Consider the following 23284-nt stretch of genomic DNA (forward strand, 5'->3'; position numbering starts at 1 on the left):
ATCACCATCTTACGTATAAACGGAACCTTAGGAAACACTTGCTAGGTGCGGTGAAGCATGGTAGCAATCATCCTGCTGTTTTGGCTTCTGTGCTTATTGGCTTGCTAAAAACAATAGAAAAGTTACGTTGATTTTCTGAACTTCTGTATGCTATCCCAATCGATTGAACACTCCATTGTTGGCGGTTTGAATATCCTCTTGATTGTGATCTTACCGGTCATAGAAACACATTCTTCGGTACCTGAAGACCAGGACTCTGCCTCAGTGATCCAAAGACCCAGAACTATCATCAATCCTTGTAGATAAGTAACTTGCTCAATTTCGCTTCTGTAACTGCTTTGTGCAAACCAGGTTTCTCATTCCAAACGCAAAGATGTAATGGATACCTTGTGATATTCTGCCTATATAAGCCTGATGGTGCCAGCATTTTGAGGTTGCGAGATTTGGAGTGCTATTGCCCCCTCGTAGCTGCCGGCTTTTGAGTAAAGGACTCTGTAATTCGATTTCTTGATTGAGGTGTCCTTTGTGTGATTCGTGGTTACACTGCAACAGCAGCACTGTTTCTAAATTCGCTCATTCCCTTGTTTATCTGGGTACTATCTGAGAGAGAAGATTCGTTTATTACTTGTATTCTGGCTGTGTCTCTAGGAAAAGCAACCACTTGACTGTTGAATTTTTAAGACTGTTTTTTTTTTTTTTCATCTTTTCTGCCTGGAAAAACCTGTTGTCTCCTGATGCAGCCTCCTGGGCATGGATGAACTGAGAGGCACAGTGAGAAAATGAAAATGTAATACTATTATTCATTCACCATGGAATGTGCTTCACCACCTTAAACAGAAAAGGTGGCTTTACTTACCTGATTTTGAAAACTGGGTGACATGGGCCCCTAAGTCACCTCCACCCCTTTTATTTGCCTATGATTTTTCTGGACCCTCCTAAAAGAAATGAAGTTTAAAAAAAAAAAAAAAAAAAAGGCCAGACATTCTGAGGCCTGATTTCCCCTCTGTGTGAGTACAGAACTTTAGTCCAGACCCTCCTGAGTTGTCTGGTTTTTTAAACAGGAAGACCACTACTTCCTTAGTGTTAAGACATTCCCTGTTCTGTGAGGAATTTTTATTTGTAAGGGGTGCATGCATTCCTTCTCTGACCCTTCTCTGCACACAAGAAGCTGCTCTAAGGCTGTGCCCCAAGGTTGCAATTTAACCAGCAGCCTAAAGAGCGTGCTGCTGCACCGGAGTGGACTTACCCTAAAGGCATGGAGGCAGAGCGGGCCACGCTGTTGGCCAAAGAGGTGTCTGATCACAGCATCCTCGCTCCCTGATGCCCTTCACACAACAGTAAGTTTTATTAACCAGAGCCTACTCGCCTGTGTGAGAAACTTGGAAATGAGATGGACTGTGTGGGTGGATGGCTGCAAACACATGTCTGGTTAAAACTTGATATGGTGATAGCAGTTAGCTGCCTTCCATGGAGGGGGAGCCATGACCATTTAAACAAAGTTCTTGGAGAAGAAAAGCACAAGATAATAAGCTGTTTCTTTCTCACTGTTTTAGAGATGATGTTTTAAGCTGGTGGCCCATTTAGAAATCTCTGCATTAATATACTTGGATGACAATGTCAACTTACACATATTTGAACAAGCTTCCTCCCATCCTCTAAATCCATCTACACATTGTGCCTTTATTTCTGCTATATAGGTCTCCATTGTAAAATTACAGGTAAAAGATTGTAAGGCACATGTGTCAAACACAAGGCCCGCGGGCCAAATCCGTCCAGCCAGGCCTTGCAATGTGGCCCGCACCGCGCTGTCATCACTGCACTCCGCTGCGTTTCCATCACAATAACAGTTTATGACTGTTCAGTAAACCATTCGGCCCGCGATTTAGGCTGGATTTTAGATTTTGGCCCCTTCTCTGATTGAGTTCGACACCCCTATTGTAAGGCAAAAGAAAAAAAAAAACACTTAAAAACACACGCATACAAACTCTACCTAAAGTCTTTAAATTCTTCTCTCTTATCTTTTCAGGCAGGAGATATGTCGGGTCTGTGGTTTAGATCAATTGGCCTCTCAACTTCTTGCCTCACCCTGCCCATCACAGGACCAGCTGTGCTTCCCTGCAGCATAAATCTGTTTGCTTCTCACAGTTATCTTTATTCCTTTATTGTCCTCTCTACCTACATTCCTATTATGCTCCCTCCACTTCAACTTCTTCTCTGGCCTTTGCTAACTCAGAGCCTCTTCTAGATGGCCTCCTTTGCCTGATTATCTCTTTAAGCAGGATATATGTCTGTCTTTAATCCCTGCATCAGTTACAGTTCTGGCAAGCACAGGTTGATCAGTAAGTAATTGCTAACTAAACAAGTTTAATAAACAAGTACCAGCAATGTTGGTGTAGTAATCTACAAGTTGCAGTGTCCCAGTGTGAGAGCATAAGGCATTCTCCTGACTTGTAAATGTCCTAGGTTATTATAGATAGGCTGTGGTTGGAGGTTATTTGAGACATTGAGACAGACTTGTATGATACTAGAGGCCTGGTGCACAAAATTTGTGCATGGTGGGGGGGTGTCCCTCAGCCTGACCTGCAACCTCTCCAACCTGGGACCACTTGGGGGACATCCCTCTCATAATCCAGGACTGCTGGTTCCTAACCTCTCACCTGCCTACCTGATTGACACCTAACTGTCCCCCTGCCAGCCTGGTCGCCCTCAACTGCCCTCTCTGCAGGCCTGGTCACCCCCAACTACCCTACCCTGCCGGCTTGATAGCCCCCAACTGTCTTCCCCTGCCAACTTGTTCACCCCCAACTGCCCTCCCCTACAAGCCCAGTTGCCCCCAACTGCCCTTCCCTGCTGACCATCTTGGGGTGGCCATCTTGTGATGACATGGGGGTGGCCATCTTGTGACAACATCCTAGGCTTTTATTATATAGGATTATATTAAAAAACGCACAATACATAAAACTTGCAATTTGACTCTTATTTCAGACCTCTTTAGGTAGGAAATAGGGATGTGGAATTTTGCTTGAATAATTTCTGAAGCTTGAATATTTGGGACAACTTATGTGCAATTATATAAGATTCTAAATTCTAATATGCTTTTTATAGAAATAGTATCTTCACACTTATGTAGAGTATAAAATACTTGTAAAATTTGACAATCTTAAATATTTTACATTGTTATTATTTTTGCAGGAAACAAACTCAACTAAGGTCATAGGACCTATGATTACAGACTGACTAGGAGAGTGAAGAGTTCATTCACATTTAAAGAAAGAAGCAGCACATAACGGTGAGTGCAACTGATCAACATCTCTGTTAGGGATGTGGATAAATATCTCCTAAAGGAATTATGGAGTTATATTATTTTATTACTATTTTTATTAAAGAAATACATACAAATAGTATTTTATATGTAATATATGTTTTGAGGTTTTTAAGAAGTAAAGCAAGACTGATTTTTTAAATATTATTAGCAAGCATATTCTGTCCCAAGAGAATATGATTCTCAAGAGAATGGCACAAACCACAGGTAGAATTCCTCTAGATATGTAACCAAACACCATATTGTCTTCAATTAGATAAATGTTTGGTGTTATGTTTCTATAATTTATGTAAATTGCAACCATAGATCTATAATTACCCTATTTAAACTTGGCTGGTTCCCTAAAGACTTCTTAGAAGAAAACTTAAAATAATAATTAGTTGCCTATCTTTTCAGAGCCACTGGGGGTGGGGTACTAATATTCTAGGCTGTAATTTTTGTATCTATTTTTGCATATTTCTCCTAGCCAGGAATATTTTTACATTAAGTGGGAAGATAATTGGGAAAAACATGTTTTTGTGTGTGTTTGAGAATATTATGGCAAAGGACACTTGAAATAGGTATTTAAAGCCAAACAATAATCTAACTTGTATTTTAAATAGTTGAAATACAATTTTTAGAAAAAGAATTTGGAATATATTATAAGAGAACATTTTCATCACTCTAAAAAGAAACCTGGATCTTTTAGCTTCCACCCTAAATCTACCCATTCCTCCAGTACTATATAGCCACTACTTTCTGTCTCTATAGATTTCCCTATTCCAGACATTTCATATAAATGAAATTGTATATTTGGCTATTTGTACTGGTTTCTTTCACTTAGCATAGTTTTTGAGTTCATCTATTTTTTTTTTTATCATGTGTCAGTATTTTATTTTTTTGTGTGGCCAAATATTATTTGCACATCTATTTGATGGGACATTTATTAATTAGTGTCTACATTTATTTTATTTTTTTATTGATCTTAGAAAAAGGGGAGGAGAGAGAAGGAGGGAGATAAACATGTATTTGTTATTCCACTTATTTATGCATTTATTGGTTGCTTCCTGTATGTGTCTTGACCAGAAATTGAACCCACAACATTGGTGTATCAGGAGGACGCTCAAATCAGCTGAGCTACCTGGCCAGGGCTAATTAAGGTCCTTTTAAAAATCAGGTATAGCAAGAGGTCATGTCAGCTATACCTTTTATTTTGGGGCTTTTATGCATTGGGGGAGAAAATATCCAAAGGTAAAGTCTGAGTAGCTTTCTGGTCCTACGAAGCACCAAATAATAAAGCAATAATCTGAGTCATGTGACATAAAAGGGAAGCAGATTTTCAGTCCTGTTGTTAGTCAAGGAAACTGGAAGACTGACTTAATTCTGTCTTCCACAAATTATACAAATCCTAGGTGCCTTAGGAAAAAGTGAAAATGAAGTGTTTGTAAGGTTGTGGGTGGGAAGTTTCCTATTCACTGAGAATAAAAGAGGGACAAACGGGAGAAGAGATACATGGAGGAGTGATTAAAAAGCATTAGTGCTGTAACCTCATAATTTATCTTTATTTCTCTTGAGAGCCTTAATTAACAAATTAAAGATCCCAGAGATCTACAAGCAAATGTAGTTGCAAGAGCCTGAAATTGGAGTAAGATGTAAATTTGAGTCCTGTTTATCCCTTGCTCATATAGTGGTGTTTCCTTCAACAAGACAGTTAAGCTACCATTTCCTTCTCTGCTAAAAGTGGCAATATTTCTCTGGTGACTGCTATGAAGATTCAATCAGGTGATGGGAGCACAAGACTATAAACCCAGGGGCAGGATGAATGTTTACTTTCAGTTGGTTTCCCAGAAGGCCAGACTCGGGTCTGGTAGCAGATAGAGTCTTTAAGAAATATTTGTTGTGAGAATAAATAAAGCATATGATAAATTATAGGGAGATATATTCAAATGTTCTTTCTGTAGTTTTACTCCTTTCCCTCCAATTTATTCAGTCTTCCTAATTGAATGAGGAGACGTTATTCTTCTGAAAACATGAATTTCTATACAAGTTTCTTTGCCCTCCTTTATTATAAAAACATAAAACTTAAAACACTTTCCCCCCCACATATTTTTCCACTCTTTGCACTTTTGTAGTGTACCACTTCCTCTTGAGCATTTTTTTCCTCTTTTTGCACCAACCTCCTTCTTAGAAAACTCCACAAACACAATGTGAAGTTAGTATAAACCTGAGGCTTTCTTCAGGTGGAAATGGCAGAGGTGTAAATGATCTTATAAGTAGGCCTAGACTGGCCAACCAGCTGATACAACACAATGATCACTTCCAAGAGTTAAATCCTTTTGATTTTCAACAAGTCTTGGATTTGGCAAAGAAAATTTACCTGTCTTCTAAAATTCAGTAAAAGGCACTTTAAATTTGTATAAATCATTTAAAGAGAGTTGATAGATACACCCTAATTTATATTTTGGGTAAATCTAGATTCCCATATAATGAAGCCAGTTTGTTTTAATCAAGATAAACCTGTAAATACTTAATAAAATAAACCCAAATCAGGTTATATAAGTGATTTTTTTTGAAAATATATTTTATTGATTTTTTTACAGAGAGGAAGAGAGAGGGATAGAGAGTTAGAAACATCAATGAGAGAGAAACATTGATCAGCTGCCTCTTGCACACCCCCTACTGGGGATGTGCCCCCAAACAGGGTACATGCCCTTGACTGGAATCCAACCTGGGACCTTTCAGTCCGCAGACCGATGCTCTATCTTCCCCGACTGGCGTCTAGCAACCAGTGACGTTACTTGGACTCCTGACATCACTGCTGTGTGGAGGTGGAGCAGAGGTCGGAGTGAGCAATGAGCGTGGGGCGGGAGAGAGGAGACTTTCACAGATGCGTGTAGAAAAACAGGATTAGGGCAGACGGGACACGGCGAAGGTGGTGAGTTCTGGTCTGTCTCTGATGACACTACCTGATGCTCTCGGCCGCCCTCATGATGACTGAAGGTTCTCAGTCAGTGGCAGACCCTGCTCCAGCCCAGATCCAGGCCCCAGCAAGCCCAGTGACAGTCCCCAGGCAGGCCCCAGGGGGTAAATGTCTAATAAAGGGTTAGGGGGGATGTCTGGTGAAGGTGTTCAGTGGCACAGGGGTGGGGGGAGGAGGATCACTTAAAATGACACATGAGGATCAGAGGGGGCAATCAAAATGACACAGGAGGATCAAAAGGGGTTAGAAAAATAGTAATCCCCCCTCTGATTCTCCTGTGCCATTTTGATTCCTCCCTCTGATCCCCCCTGTGTCATTTTAAGTGACCCCCCTCCCCCCACCTTGATACATGAGAGATTTGGTCCACTGATTCTGAAAGAAATGGAGTCACAAGAAATTCACCAGGAAATTCAGGAATTGGATTGTTATGATGATGTTCCAGAAGATGACATGATTGTCATTGAATAAATGAGTAAATTCTTGATACTGTAGGATTCACAGTTTGTCTGGTTTGTGTTGACAACTTCCGTACTACCGTACCATATACAGGTAATACATTTCCTTTATTTTCATTTAACAATAAATGTGTACCGTATTCTTCTTCATGGAAAAATAAGACATCCCCTGAAAATAAGACCTAGCGCATCTTTGGGAGCAAAAATTAATAGAAGACACTGTCTCCCAAGGGGAGTGCACTGGCCACCAGGGGATAGCTCCAGTGTTGAGCGTCTTCCCCCTGGTGGTCAGTGTGCATCCTAGCGAGTTTTGCATATTAGCCTTTTGTTATATAAGATAATAAGAACCTGTAGAGTTTTGTTTCATTTTGCTTATGTTGTTGTTTAATTAAAGAATAACATCATAGAATAAAATGCATATCTCTTAAGGGCACAGTTCAATAAAAATTAAATATGTGTACATTGTCTGTTACATCACCTAGATCAAGATATAGAACATTTTCATAATTTCAGAAAGTTCTTTCATGTCCCCTTTGAGTCAATATACCACCCCCTCTCCCAAAAAGGAAACACTATTCTTTTATTACCATAGATTATTTCTGTCTGGCTCATTATGCCTGTAAGATTCATCCAGGGCATTACATGTAACAGAAGATTTAGAAGAGTTTGATTCAAAAAGGAAACAAAAATGTAAACATTAGTCACAGCTCTTAACTACTGGATTTAGTGGAGATTTGTAGTTATCATCAGCTGGCATAGTAGTTTAAGGGACACTTGCATACTTGCTCATCCCTCACTATATTCTTATTTTCAACTTAGGATTCTTTTTCTGCCTTCTCTTCATTGCATGGAAAGACTTCCAGACAAACCATTGGTGAACTTCATTCCAGATTGTTGCTAAAGTAAAAGGGTCTTTCTTATACTTTCTTAGGACAAATTCAAAAAATATCTATTCAATAAGATTATTATTTTAGCTTAAGCATCTGGAAGGAATGGCAATTTCATATTTTTAAATGCATCTGAATAGGCAATGAAATTGTAGTTTTATAATACTGTCTTTATTCATATAATAACCAGACTAATTAATCTCTAAGATCCTTAAAGTTTATTAATTAGATCTATTAGTGATGGTTTTGTTGATTGGCCTCTATTATCTTTCCCTAGAGCTGCATTTCAATGGAAATGTCCAGAGAAAAAAAAGAAAGAAAGAAAGCAGCTTCCTAGTTGTGTAACCTTGAAGATTTGAAGATTCAGGTATTTGTGAGCATCAGATAACATCTTTTATCTAAGAAACAAAACAAAACATAACAAAAATACCCCACATGAAATTGCTTTGCAAATGTTACAGATTGTTGTTACTATCAATTCTTATTAGTGACTTTATTCACTTCAAAGGTACATTATTAATGCTTTTGTTTTACTATGTGTAAATCTTTTAACTCTGATTATATATTTACTTAATTGCTATGATTAGCATGTGGAAGTCTATAATTCCTCTGTATTGAAATATATGGGAGCTTCCAGTCAAGATATCAAAATTACAACTAAACTACAGAACCACCATCATTCAGAACCACCTGAATGGAAGTCCTACAACTACAGAATTAAAGAAGAGACCACATTGAAAGTGGTAGGAGGCCAGAAATACAGAATGGGCTGGTCACACCTTCAAATTATATGAAACGTTAAAGGGTCTTCTGTATGAAGAAGAAAAAAGATAAAAAATATGAACACTAAAATGGCAATACATATCAACAATTGGATCTAGGAAACAAAATGAACAAGCAGAACAGAAATAGACTCATAGATTCAGAGAACATTTTGATAGTTGCCAGATGGGAGGGTTTGAGGGGATGGGTAAAAAAGGTGGAGGGATTAAGAAATACAAATTGGTTGTTACAGAATAGTCAGGGGGATGTAAAATACAGTATAGGGAATATAGTCAATAATATTCTAATAACTATGTATGCTGTCAGATGGATGTGAAATTATTGTGATGATCACTTAGTAAGTAATGTAATGTCTAATCACTGTGTTGTACACCTGAAACAAATATAATAATGTATGTTATCTGTAATTAATATAATAATGTATGTTATCTGTAATTGAAAAATTTTTAAAATAATTTTAAAAAGAAACATAGCCCTAGCTGGTTTGGCTCAGTGGATAGAGCATCGGCCTGCAGACTGAAGGATCCCAGATTCGATTCAGGCCAAGGGCACGTGGAGGCTTGATCTCCATTAGGGGGCGTGAAGGAGGCAGCCAATTCGTGATTCTCATTATTGATGTTTCTATCTTTCCCTCTCCCTTCCTCTCTAAAATCAATAAAAATATATTAAAGAGCTGAAACCGGTTTGGCTCAGTAGATAGAGTGTCGGCCTGTGAACTGAAAGGTCCCGGGTTCGATTCCGGTCAAGGGCATGTATCTTGGTTGCGGGCACATCCCCCCAGTGGGAGAGTGCAAGAGGCAGCTGGTCGATGTTTCTCTCATCGATGTTTCTAACTCTCTCTCCCTCTCAATTCCAATTCCTCTCTGTGTAAAATCAATAAAATGTGTCTGTGTATATATATATAAAAGAAACTATCCAAGGGCGGAGAAACTACCCAAAACAAAACATAAAATTATTGTATTGGCTTTCTGGATGATTATTAAGATATTACTGTTTCACTCTTATATGAACAGGATTTTTAAAAATCTTCTTTTGCTTTAAAGTATGAAAGGATATAAAGTGAGAAAGTCTCTCCCATTTGTCTTCCAGACCATTCCCTTTCCTCAGGCAACCAATTTGCTATTTACTTATGTAGCCTTCCACAAAAGTTTTATACAAATAAGTGCATATACTTAACTGCATTTCCCTTTCAGGGGTACAGATGCTAACATTCTATTCTTTTTTTTTCTTTTTTTCTTTTTTGCACATAATGAGCTTCTTTATCAGAAAAAAAAAATGAGTATCTACTTCATAGAATTTATGTGAAAATTAAATAAAGTTAACCTATGTAAATCACTTTAAAAAAATGCCAGGCAGGTTGTAACCTCTATGTTAATTTTGTTGTTGTTAATCCTCACCCAAGGGTTTGTTTTTTCCATTGATTTTTAGAGAGAGCAGAAGTGGGGGTGGGTAGGTAAGGAGGCCTCCATGGGGTTAGCCTGAGGTGCCCCTGCACTCTTAGGGCATTTCTACTGCTGTACCAAGAGGACGCCCATCTTCTGTGGACTTGGAATTCCTGGAGAGATGCATTTATGAACAACTGGTAATAATTTCTTAAGTCCTTCCTCTTCCTTTTCCTTTGTGCTGCATTTTGGAACATCCAAAAACCATGAACTTGAACAATGTTAGTAATGAAGAGTTTGACTGCTATTTCCTCAATGAGGGCTTTACTGCCAAGGACCTTCTAGACCAAAAAACTGACGAAGCCTCTTCTTCCAGTGATAAGGATGCCTTCTCTGTTGCAGATCTGGAAGACATTCTGAAGAAACACCTGAAGTGGTTAAAAGCTCTCCCTCAGTATACCCCCTTTTATTCAGTCAAATGCAGTGACAGCAGAACCACAGTGAAGGCTCCAGCTGTCCTCGGGAGAGGACTTGACTATGCCAGCAAGACTGAAATACAATTAGTGCAGAGTCTTGGGGTGCCTCCAGGGAGGATTATCTATGCAAATCCTTGTAAACAAGTGTTTCCGATTAAATGAGATGCCACTAATGGGATCCAGATGATGACTTTTGATAGTGAAGTCGAGTTGATGAAAGTTGCCAGCTCACATCCAAAGGCAAAGTTGGTTTTACGGATTGCAAAGCAGCCCGTGGTCTCGGTGTTAAATTTGGTGCCATACTTAAAACCAGCAAGCTTCTTTTTGGAACAAGCGAAAGAGCTACTACATATTGATGTCATTGGTGTCAGCTTCCACATGGGAAGTGGCGTACTGACCCTGAGATCTTCATGCAGGCCATCTCTGATGCCCCCTATGCCTTTGACATGGGAGCTGAGGTTGGTTTCAACATGTATCTGCTGGATATTGGTGGTGGCTTTCCTGGATCTTAATACAGTAATTAACCCAGTATTTTACAATAGCCTCGGGAGTGACACTCATCGCTGAGCCAGGCAGATACTATGTTGCATCAGCTTTCACAATTGCAGTTAATTGCCAAAAGACTGGTAGTAAAGGAACAGGTTCTGATGAATTAAGTGAAAAAACCTTTATGTATTACATAAGTGATGGAGTATATGGATCGTTTAATTGCATTTTCTATGATCATGTGCACATGAAGCACCTTCTGCAGAAGAGTCCCAAACCAGATGAGAGGTATTCTTTTTTTTAATTTTATTGATTTTGTACAGAGAGGAAGGGAGAGAGATAGTTAGAAACATCGATGAGAGAGTCATCGATCAGCTGCCTCTTGCACACCCCCTACTGGAGACATGCCCGCAACCAAGGTATGTGCTCTTGACCGGAATCGAACCTGGGACCTTTCAGTCCGCAGACCGACGCTCTACCACTGAGCCAAACCGGTTTCAGCGAGAGGTATTCTTCATCCAGCATGTGGGGCCAACCTGTGACAGCCTCGATTACATTGTAGAGCGCTGCAGCTTACCCAAGATGCATATGGGGGGACTGGATGCTCTTTGAAAACATGGGTGCTTACACAATTGCTGCTGCTTCTATTTTCAATGGATTTCAGAGGCAGGCCATCTACTGTGTGATGTCATGGTTGGCATGGCAACTGATGTGGCAAGTCCAGAATGACTTCCAGCCCGAGGTGGAGAAGCAGAAACACCAGTGCTCTGCTTGTGTCTGGTGGCTGGGAGAGTGGGATTTCAGCTCCTGTTAATGTGTAGATGCCATTCTTGATGCTGTTATGCAAGTGTAGCTTGAATTAAGGGGCTTGGGGGGACCATTTAACTTAATTATTGATAATTTTGAAATGTCTTTGTAAGTGGGGTTGGCACAGATGGAACAAGGTGGAAGGCGTAGGTGACAGGGTCACACTTATCTGTATTCCTTTGGAAACTATTTGAATTTTGTTTTATATTGATTTTTATTCAATTTTTAAACATGCTACTGCAGAGTGCCCTTTAGCTACTGGGCAAGCATTTGTAGCTTGTACATTGGCAGAACAGGCCAGAGGCTTAGTGTTGTGACCTGTTTTAACAACAAAGTACCTTGAAAATTAAAAAAATAAAATAAACATTTATTTTTATTGATTTCAGCGAGGAAGACAGAAGGAAAGATAGAAACATCAATGATGAGAGAGAATCACTGATTGGCTGTCTCCTGCATAACCCACACTGGGGATCAATCCTAAAATCTGAGCACGTACCCTGAACAGAATCAAACAATGACCTCATGGTTCATAAATCAACACTGAACCACTGAACCACACCAGCTAGATTTGTTGCTGTGTAACAAATCCAAAATGTTAGTGGCTTAAAGCAATATCCATGTATTGCCTCACAGTTTCTATATGTTGGAGTCTGGGTATGGCTTAGCTGGTTTCTGTGCCTGGGTCTCACAACGGTGACGTCATTGTGTCAGCTGGGCTGCTTTCTCACCTGTACACTCAGCAGGAAAGAATTTTCTTCTACGGTAAGTGCTCTCAAGTTGTTGGCAGCTGTAGAATTCATGGCAGCTTGCTTCCTCAAAGCCGATGGGAGAGTCTGCTGCTTGGAGTATTTTTTTAGGGAATGCATATGTTCTCTGTTTTTTAAAAAATTGAGATATAATCCATATATTATACAGTCTATCCTTTTAAACTGTATAATTTGTGGGGTTTAGTATATTCACAAAATTGTGCAACTAACAGCATATCTAGTTCCAGAATATTGTTATTACCCCAAAAGGTAATCCCATAATTAGCAATCTGTCCTCATTTTCTCCTCTCCCCAGCTCCTGGTAACCACCTATCTTCTGTTCTTATGAATTTGCCTGTTTTCAACTTTCATATGAATGGAATCATACAATATGTAACGTTTTTGTTTTTTTTAATATTTTATTGATTTTTTTACAGAGAGGAAGGGAGAGAGATAGAGCTAGAAACGTCGATGAGAGAGAAACATCGATGTTTCTAGCTCATCGAAACATCAACCAGCTGCCTCTTGCACACCCCCTACTGGGGATGAGCCTGCAACCAAGATACATGCCCTTCACCGGAATCGAACCTGGGACCTTTCAGTCCGCAGACTGACGCTCTACCACTGAGCCAAACCGGTTTGGGCAATATGTAACGTTTTGTATCTAGTTTTTCTCTCAACATAATTTTTTCAAGGTTCTTCCACATGGTAGCATGTATCAATATTTCATTCCTTTATATGTCAGTATTCCATTGTATGGATATACACTATGATAGATATTTAGGTTGTTTCCAATCCTTTGCTATTACAAACTCTTGCCCCATTACAACCAATAGTGGATATCCTTGAATAAACATTAAGAATGTGAATGAGTATGTATATCTGTATTATAAATTTCTAGAAGTAAAATGGTGTAGTCAAAGGTTTATACATCAGTAATACTGATAGTATTGCTGAATTATACCATTTATATCCTGTCTTTTAAAGTACTGTTTGAGGAAGTGATATGAAATGGCAAAGTGGAAAATGCACTGGGTTCTGGACTTCGTTTTGCCACTAAGAAGAGAAGTTAGCATATAGCAGTTATTAAGAGCATCGGTTTTGGAGGCAGACTGCCTGGGTTAGAATCTTGGTTCTGCCATTTATAAATTAAATGACCTTAAGAAAGTTAAATACTCTGTCTGTTTCCTTATCTGTAAAATAGAGATAACATTAGTATTTTGTGTGGGGATTAATGAGATAATACATTAAATACTCTTATACCAGTGGTTGGCACATAGAAAGTACTCAATATATGTTAACTGTAATAATTATTAGTTTCCTGTTTGATCTTGGGCTACTGCCCTTTCCTATTTATTTTATTTTTTCCATCACCATTTGTCTCTCTCTCCCCTCCCTTCCTCTCTGAAATCAATAAAATAACGCTTTTTAAATGAGCATTTTGTTTCAATATAGCTCATATGTTTTCATCAGTATTTTTTCATGTTTTTACATGAACTGTTTACTAAAAGGAATAATTGTTTTATTATACTCATTGTCCTTCCATTTACTCAGCTGATTCAAATAGGTTGGGCAAACCATGATTAAGCTTTTCCATATAGGCTGTTATTCCATACCGGGATGTTTATCACAGGACATAGGAATTCAACTTTCATGCTGCTCTTGAGGATGTTCTCTAAGTAGCAAGGCCTAGAGCAGAAGTGGGGAACCTTTTTTCCTGCAAAGGGCCATTTGGATATTTCTGACTTCATTCGCTGGCCTAACAAAATTATCAACTTAAAAATTAGCCTGTTATATTTGGTCAAACATTTCACTCCTAATGCCTTGGCAGGGCCAGACCAAATGATTTCCTGGACCTTAAGTGGCCCAAGTGGCAAACATTCCCAAGCCCTGGCCTAGAATTTTGTTATAATTATAGTTTTGGTTAGTTATCTTCTTGGGAGACAGCTGGAGTTTAAAAATCAAGATTTGGGTTCCAATTCTGATCTTGCTGCCAGGAGACTAAACGAGGTGTCAATCCTCATGTCTTCATCCATAATACATAAAGGTGCACAGCTGCTGTGGAGATTAGGTCTTGGAGAAGTAGTCAGGTGTAAGTACTTTGTGATGGAATTAACAAGGCCTAACTTCAAGTTCTGATTTCCATAACTTCATTTTATTCAAGGTCTTGAAATACTTTTAAAAATATGTATTTTAAATTGTGCATAATACAGGAATAGCTCAGATATACTGCAGGTTCAGTTCCAGATTACCTCAATAAAGTCAGTTGTAATCTTTTTGTCCAAGAAAGCCAGCTGTAATCTTTTTGCAGGTGGAGTCTGGCCTTCAATTTGTAAAAAACAAACAAACCGCAACATCTGTGAAGCTCAAGCAAGGCACATTAAAACAAGGTATGCCTGTGGTATCTCCCTGATAGTTATTGTGAGGATTAAATGGAGATGATGTAACTCATCTTGTCCAGTGTCTAGCATATAGAAAGCAACCAGAAACCAGTGATAGCGGTTTTAACCTAGTCAGCAAAACTATTCAAAAGGCATTCGACTTGCTGTTATTTTCAAGTACCACTTGCTGTATATTTTTTATTGAGTATTATTTTTTTTTCTTCAGTATACACTCACCATAGGAAACCAAAGACACCAAAGGAAAACAATTTATATCACCAGAACAAAATCCTGTAAACACTAGGCTGAAGTCATATCAAAGGATTCCAGGTATTGATTGCTTGCGAGAGGCAGACAACCACTTCTAACTCATCAAGCTGGTGTGGCTCTGTAGTTGAGCATTGACCCCATGGACCAGGAAGTCAAGGTTTCATCGCCGGTTGAGGCACCTGCCTGGGTTGCAGGCTCCATCCCCAGTGAGGGGCCTGCAGGAGACTGCCGATGGACAATTCTGTTATTATTTTTTTAAAATATATTTTATTGATATTTCGCAGAAGGGAGAGAGATAGAGAGCTAGAAACATCGATGAGAGAGATACATCAACCAGCTGCCTCCTGCAAACCCTCCTCCTCCCTCACCGGATATGTTCCCGGGCTGCTCCAATGTACATGCCCTGACAGGAATCAAACCAGGGACCCCTCGGCCACTGAGCCAAACCGGTTTCGGCTTCCCTGTCATTATTGATGTTACTCTCTCCCTTTCTCTCTTAAAAAAAAAAAAATCAAAAAATACTTTTTAAAACATATATTAATAAAAGAGTGGGGGCCTGGTGGAAGTAATCTATTGTAAAGATGCAAGATCCAGTGAGAATGGCACCTCCCTGATCTTGGGTGAGGCTTTGCCAGAGGCTTCCAGGCTCTGGTGCTGCAGTTCATTCTCTTATCTTCTCCACAGGCTTTTAGTTGCATCTGTTCCAAAGACCGGCTTCATCCGGCACCCGCTGCCGGTGTCCAGTTTGGGCCTGTGTAACGCCTGCGCAGACAAGGAAGGTAGTTTTCTTTCAAAATAGGCGACACCTGGTGGGACGCGCCTCCGGGACCCACTGCGCTGGTCGGCACCGTCTCGCCCTGAGGCCCATCCAACCCGCGGCCGGCGGGCGTCGAGGTGTTCGCGGGGCGTCGCGGGCGCCCCTTTTGGCGGGCTCCGGAGCCCGAGGCCCCGCCCCCCGGCGCCGTCGTATCCGCGCCCGCCCTCATTGGGCGCCGCGCCCCCATTGGCGGAGCGGCCCACGAGGACCCCGCCCCCTCCCGGCTCAGACGCGAGCACGTTGAGTGGCGGGGGGCCGGCGAAGGATCGGGCGGCCGAGGAGCGGCTCCCGGGGGCCGGTGGCACGGTTGGGGCGCCCGCTGTGGGGTCCCTCGAGAGACCCCTGAGTCCGGAGCGCGGCCCGAGGCGACGGGCGGGGGTGGGAGGGGGAGGGTGGGCTCAGAGCAGCTCGGCGGCCAGGCTGGCCCGCCGCCCCTTCCCCCCACCCCCTTCACCTTGTTGGCAGAAGCTTCCCGGGCTGCTCACGCCGGCGCGATGGCGACTGCTGCGGAGACGGAAGCCTCTCCGCCGACGGACCCGAGCTGCGAAAGTGGCGGCGGCGGAGGCGGCGACGAGGAGATGAAGCGGGCGCTTCCGCAACCCGAGTCTTCCCCACAAAATGGCGGCGGCGGCGGCGGCGGCCCCAGCATCTGGGAGCCCGGCAGCGGCGGCGGCGGCGGCGCGGCGCCTGAGGAGACGGCGGCCCCGGCCACGGCGAGCGTCAGCCAAGAGCAGCCTCGGGACTCGGCTGAAGCGGGCGCGGCCGCTCTCCCCAAAGGCCTCGAAGAGCCCGAAAAACCCGTTAGGAGGATTTTTCAGATCCCCAGGAAGAGCAGAGAAAAGAAAGGTGGTGCTTCCCTTCTTCCCTAATCCCTTCCTTTCTCTCTCTCTTTCCCCTCCATCTTTTCATTAGAATCTGTCTCCTCTTCCCACACCCATCGGAGACGTAAACACGCTCCCTCCCTCCCTCGCCGCCACGGCCGCCCAGAGGCTGCACTGGGAGCGAGAGGAAGGCGGCGGAACCACGCTCCTCGGCTCCCCCTCTTCCCCGAGGAAGCTTGGGAAGGAGCTCTCTCAGGTCTGAAGCTTGTCCGGAAAGGCTGCAGCTGCCCGAGGGAAAAAAAGATGGTGCTCGGAGCCCCTCCCTCCCACCTACCCACCCACCTACCTAACCCCTGAAGGCAGAGAAGCCGGTGTATGGCCTCCGAAAGATGCTGCCGAGAAGTCTCGCTGTGGAAATAGCCCGTGGCCACGGATTCTGGAGCTTTCTCTCAGGCCATTCGTTGCTCAGAGGATCACAAGTGCTGCTTCTCGTGGAAATTTCTTCAGCTCTATGTGTCTACCTGAAATCTGCTGGATGTCAGCGTCTTCCCTTGTCTAGAATAATCTCCATTAGATGTGATTCATGCACACTGCTATATATTTTCCATCACACTTCCATTACCATGTAGATGATTTTTTTTTCTTGGTTTTGAAGCGTTTGCTTAAATAGGCCGCGCTCTCTCTCTCTCTCCTCTTAAATCCAAACTTCAGTGTATTTTTATATTGTATTGGAGAAGAATGGGAAGGTAGGCTCTTGGTGCAGTAACTTCCCTATGGGGGGAAAAAAATAGGGAGAGGTTAGCTTATGCCCAAGAGTCTCCAATTTGATATTGCATCTGAGAACCTTCAGATGAAACCAACAACAACAAAAAAAGTCAAATTTTTGGAGCCAAAATGGGAACAATTACATGAACTACGTTATCTTTTTTTTTTTTTAAACTTACTGCCATATTTGTGACATTTTAATGGAGATCAGAATTATTGTTTTCTATTATAGCACTATTTTTGACTAGCCAGTGATACAGGATGTTCAGGATTAAGTCAGTTTAAACTCTCTCTTTTACTTACTGCGTGGTTCAGTTTGTCATGATTTACTTTGGAAAATAGTGAACAATTTTATTTACAGAAAACATAATTTAGTAAAGACAGGATCTGGAATGAAGCGTGAGCTTCTTTCCACCTGCATAGCCAACTCCATTTGCCCAATTGAAATTGTTAGAGCCATTTATCAGTTAGGTACATATACTGTTAATTTCTGTTTGGATGACAAAGCCAAGATCCTTGTGAGAAAAAGTGGTGACAAAGGTGAAGTTACCTTTGTCCACCAGCATGAGGATGTTTCTAGAAATAAGTTAATGTAATATGTTCTGGGTTCAAGAGGGTGTTTGTAAAGGTCAAGGTTGTCAGTTCTTTTGTTTCAGTTATATAGTAAAGGGCGCTTTATGAGGAAAGTTAATGCCCTGCCTAAATTATCAATTGGTAGTAGGTTGTAAGTAAATTCAGATTGGCCCTCCTTATGATTTATTGGCATATCATGGTTTCTGATCCTTTTGATGGGATCAGAAAATTGGCCTAGAAACCTTCACAGTTTGATTTGAAATGAGAGAAGGCACTAGAAAGTGTTGAGAGGCATTGTCGTTTTGTGTCTTTTTAAGTAAGATAAATTGTGAAGCTGCTATATTTTAACACACTAAAAGTGGATATAATTCAGGAATTAGGAAATAAGAAATTGTTATCTCCTGAGTCTGATACCCTTTGGGGAAAATTTATATTTACCATTTTCACTTAGAGGCAAAAGGTGGTTACCTTTTTCTTGTTAGGGAGGTTTTGAATAAGGAAAATATGACATAATGGACTTTTTCATGTGTAGTGGAAGTGATGAGTTTTTAAGTTGCCTAAATATTTATACACTGAGCAGCAGCTATTCAAATAATGCAATCATTAAAATGATTTAAATAGGGCCTTTAAAATTAAATAAACAGCTATGTTACCACCATGGGCTTGATTCTGTCCAAGCTGAAAGCAGTTGGTGCTTGATAGAATTTAGTAGAAAAATTCAACTTTTCATTATTTTTTATTTTTTTCTAATTAAATGGTTTCTTTCTAAGCCTCACCAGAGGATATTTTTCCATTTACTTTTAGAGCATGGAAAGGAGGAGTAGAGACTGAGAGAAACATTGATGTGAGAGAGGCACATTGATTGGTTGCTTCCTGCACATTGATTGGTTGCCTCCTGCATGTGCCCCAATCCGGGCCAGGGCCAGGGATCAAGCCCACAATGGTATGTGCCTTTGACTGGAATCTAACCCGGAACCCTTCTAGGGGCCGACGTTCTGCCCACTGAGTCAAATAAGCTAGGGTTTCATTTTTTAAAACAATGCTTTATCAGAAGCAGTGCAGCAGATACTGTGAGTTTCACAATTTCAAAATCATCTTGGAAGTTTTGAAAGGTGTAAGATTTGGCTAGGTATAAGTCTACTAATCATGAGTAGTAGATCATTTTAGTAGATACCTCTGCTTGAACTTTTCAAGTATCAAAGGTTCTGTCGCAATCATATTTTAATACGGAAAACCTTTTCTTGTGGCTATGTTTTCCACTGAAATTTAAGATTAGGACTTGAATATTTTTGGTACCTTAAAGGTAAATACTGTGTAAGTATAGTAACATGTTGACTCAGTTTTCTTTGTCTTGACAATAGGGTAATGTCCAAAATACTGCCATTCTAATTAAGTAATGTCAAATACTGTATAATGTTTAGTAAGTTATAGGCATTATAAGCAGTTTATATGTGTTAACTAAATCTCAACAATACTATGTGGTAGGTACTATTCCCATTTTATAGATGAGGAAAGTGAAGTACTGAGAGGTTCAATAATTTGCCCAAATCACACAGCTAGTAATTGGTGGAGTTGGAATTTAAACCTAGGTGTAGAGTACCTGTCACTAAAACTGTAGCAAGACTTCTCTTTTTAATATATGAGTTTTATTTAATTTTTGATCTGATCTATTTTAAAAAGTTTTTTAAATATATTATTATTTCAGAGAAGAAGAGAGGTAGGCACATCAATAATGAGAGAATCATTGATCAGCTGCCTCTTGCATGCCCCCTACTGGGGATTGAGCCAACAATCCGAGAATCTTAAATCCGAAGGCTAAAGCTCTATCCACTGAGCCAAACCAGCTAGGGTAAAAGTGTTCCTTTTTAACCTAAATTTAGAAATGTTTAGCATGTCTTCATCCCTGGGGAATTGAGATTAAGTTCATTATAAAATTAATACATTTAATCAGTACTGATAGATTAAATGACCTAACTATTGACTGGAAGAGTAAAATTTTACTCTAATATTATGTTGTGTTATTTATTGGCTGGGCTGTTTTCTATAGCAGTGTAAAGAGGCACTTGTACATTTAAATTGTAGAATTGCATTTTTTCAGTAGACGTTTTACTATTGCCTTCTTTTACTCTAAAATCTAATACTGTAAGTCATCAAAAGTAAGTTAAAATGGTAATTGTATTTGATACAGTTTTTCCCTCCAAAGGTTTTGGGAAATCACTTTTCTGTAAAACGTGTTTTGGTTAATGTTTTCTATAGGGCACAAGATTAACTGCTCATATATGGGTGTCTCGTGCATGTGTATCATACACCTGCATCCATACTGGTCCAATCTTAGACTAATTCTCACTTTCCATCTTTTCCCACAAAATTTGTAATTGTTTTTGGAACTGTCTCCTTCTTAAGGAAATGTGTATGGTGTTTCATTAGCTCTGAATGAATGTCTGGGTTCTAAGTACCATTGATTTCTCTACACAGAAGTAAACCTGAGAATGAAAGTGTAGGCAGAATCGGGTTAGTCACATAAAATGTTTGATAGGTGCATATAAATACTACATAATGGAAGTAAAATTTTCTTTGACCCCGACCCTAGTCCAAAGAAAAAGTCAGTAGTGTCATATTTGTACTTGCCAGCGTATTCATTGCTAATTCTGCAGTATGTTCAACCTTGATTTAAAGATGAAAGCACCATTCCTAAAGTCTGTAGCAGTTTTATTAGAATGAAGAAAAGTGATTTTTAAAGTAACTTATTTATTGTAAGGAACAAATGGATATTTATTGGGTTTTAATCATTAATACTTAGTAGACTTCAGAGAGGTTGATTCACTGAGAATTACCACATATGATCCCCAGAATTTTTATTTCCTTTTCTTCCATGAATTAGTCACTTTAAATTTGAATGAATACTTCATATTATCCACTTGAGTGTTTTGAAAAGGGGTCCACCTTTTAAAAGTTGAGCTTTTTTATGTGTGCATATACACAATTTTAATAGAAAAACAAAAGATCAGGATTGACTCTAAATTGGTAAAGGTAATTGTGAAAAAATGTTCCTTTGACTAAGGAATTATTTGATGACTTAAATTTTATTTCTTTTTCAACTGCATAAATAACATTAAATTCTTGAGTATGTTTTGTATGCTACCAGTAATGAAAAATATTTAGTGATAATCTGAATTTGGAGTCTAGGAGATTTGGATTCTAGTTCTGATTCTGTGATACAGTGTTTTCTTCTCCGAATTATAAATCTCCAAGTATCTTTGTAAATCTCTTATTTAATCCTATAAAATTTAAGTTAGGATAGGGAAATCTTACGAATTGTGATTAGAAATCAACTCAGTAGTCATCATTCTGGCATGCATTTGAAGGAAGTCATGCAAATAAGTAAAATTGTATGTTTCTTACTGTATCCCTGCTGCTAACCTTTATAAACAAACAAATAAAAAAGGTTTCCGTGGCCTTTGGCCCTATTAAATTTATTACAATGAGAAAGATTTCAGAGAAGACACATAAGAGGGTAGAAATAGCATAATCCTAGGCATCAAATTCTTTTTGTTTTATAGTTAATTTCCTATGTTTTAAGTGTTTTATATGACTTCATTTTTTAAAGTGAGGAAGAATATATATATATATTCTAGATCTTGGAAATAAAGTTTGAGCACTTATACACACACATGCACTTTAAAAAAAACAAAAACAACTTAGAATTCAGAATAGGAGCTCTGGGCAGCCTGAATTTGAATCCCAGCTTCCCTATTAATTGTGTTACCTTGGGCAAGTTAACTTCAGCTGTCTCAGTTTTATTTGTGAAATGGACACAATGAACTAAATTAAATAGGGTGGTTTTGATTATTAGGTGAGGTAATGCATGTAAAGCTCTGAAAAGTAGTAATGACCCACTAATTATTAGTCTCAATAATGGTTAGAATCCAGAGAACAAAATATTGGATACTGACTTCCTTTAAGTGAAATGGATGATTAATAGATAAAATGTTTTGTTCCCCATTTGGATAGTCACAGGGTTGTTTATTCTTGCCTCAAAAAAATGACCCATAATTAAGATTATGATTTATATGTATTATCTGTAAAGGAAGTGAGGATATATTGACCAGAGTATATCTAATGTTTAGAGTATTATTAAGGATGGCAAAATAGACCACTAGGGAATGCATATTCACAACAGAATAGTTAAATTTCTAAACTACTTTTACGGGCATATTGACCTGAATTCTTAAAAATAGTTTCTCTTTAGTACAGTACTTCGGGATGAAACAAAAATGTTAAGTACTTTTTTGAAAATAACTTAAATGTTAATTGCTATATAAACTTATATGATTTAACTTAATTTTTCTCTTATGATTAGATTGATGGTAGAAATAGTGTTGGAGCAGCTCAACTAAGAAAGCAATTTCTTTTATGAAGATATGTAAAATTACCTAGAAATTTGAAGCCATATGATACTTTTTGGCATATTTTAGATATTTGAGGTCACTTTGTTAGTTTAGAAACATACAAATTGCCCTAGCCAGTTTTGCTCAGTGGATAGAGCATCAGCCCTTGTACTGGAGGGTTCTGGGTTCGATTCTGGTCAAGGGCATGTACCTTGGTTGCAGGCTTGATCCCTGGCCATTGTTGGGGTACATGGGAAGCAACCAATTCATGTGTCTGTCACATCGATGTTTTTTTCTTTGTCCCTCTCCTTCCCACTCTCTATGAAAATCAATGGGGGTAAAAAAACCCACAAATCTATCATGCATTAACTATTCAAGTATTTTTTAATTGAATTTATTGGGGTGACATTGGTTAATAAAATTATATAGATTTCAGGTATACAATTCTATAATACCGTGTTTCCCTGAAAATAAGACATCCTCCAAAAATAAGACCTAGCGCGTGGAAAGATAAGACATCCCCTGAAAATAAGACCTAGCGCAACTTTGGGAGAAAAAATTAATATAACACACTGTCTTATTTTCGGGGAAACGGTATATTATCTGTATATTGTGTTTACAACCCAAGTCAAATCTACTTCAATCATCACTTATCCCCCTTTATCCTCTTCTACAATCCCCCCTTTTCCTCTGCTTATCATACTGTTTATATTGTTTTTCTGAGTTTTGTTTTTTGCTTAATCCCTTCACCTTTTCACCAAGCACCTCAAATCCCCTCCCTTCTGACAGCTGTCAGTCTATTCTTTGTATCTATAGTTTCTATTTTGTCTGTTAGTTTATTTTCTTTTTTTAAAATTTTTTATTTTTTTATTTTTTATATATATTTTATTGATTTTTAACAGAGAGAAAGGGAGAGAGATAGCTAGAAATGTCGAGAGAGAAACATCGACCAGCTGCCTCTTGCAC

General features: G+C 39.5%; 1 protein-coding gene, 1 long non-coding RNA gene and 1 pseudogene across 10 annotated transcripts in view; all 3 read left to right on the forward strand.

Annotated features, from left to right (window-relative positions):
• The first annotated feature begins 266 nt into the window (after positions 1-266).
• LOC118715110 lies at positions 267-8503 on the forward strand. Of its 2 annotated transcripts, XR_006741073.1 has the most exons (4): positions 267-842; positions 1166-1337; positions 3193-3289; positions 7901-8503. It is a non-coding gene; the product is annotated as an uncharacterized LOC118715110 (long non-coding RNA). The 2 variants fall into 2 exon arrangements; XR_004986774.2 differs by having other exon boundaries at positions 267-1337.
• A 1476-nt stretch (positions 8504-9979) lies between these two features.
• On the forward strand, positions 9980-11904 carry LOC118715109 (annotated as a pseudogene).
• Positions 11905-15846: 3942 nt separating this feature from the next.
• Positions 15847-23284, forward strand: part of TASOR (transcription activation suppressor) — a 62150-nt gene continuing 54712 nt past the window's right edge. For 5 of the 8 annotated variants that reach the window (XM_045579025.1, XM_045579026.1, XM_036430803.2 and 2 more), the window contains exon 1: positions 15847-16617. In XM_045579025.1, the coding sequence (XP_045434981.1) occupies positions 16266-16617 (352 nt within the window). In that variant the 5' untranslated portion in view covers positions 15847-16265. The remainder of the gene's footprint in view (positions 16618-23284) is intronic. The other 3 variants (XM_036430808.2, XM_036430809.2, XM_036430810.2) reach the window with 1 other exon arrangement.

The sequence above is a fragment of the Pipistrellus kuhlii genome, unplaced genomic scaffold (genome assembly GCF_014108245.1).
Source record: "Pipistrellus kuhlii isolate mPipKuh1 unplaced genomic scaffold, mPipKuh1.p scaffold_m20_p_11, whole genome shotgun sequence".
NCBI lineage: Eukaryota > Metazoa > Chordata > Mammalia > Chiroptera > Vespertilionidae > Pipistrellus > Pipistrellus kuhlii.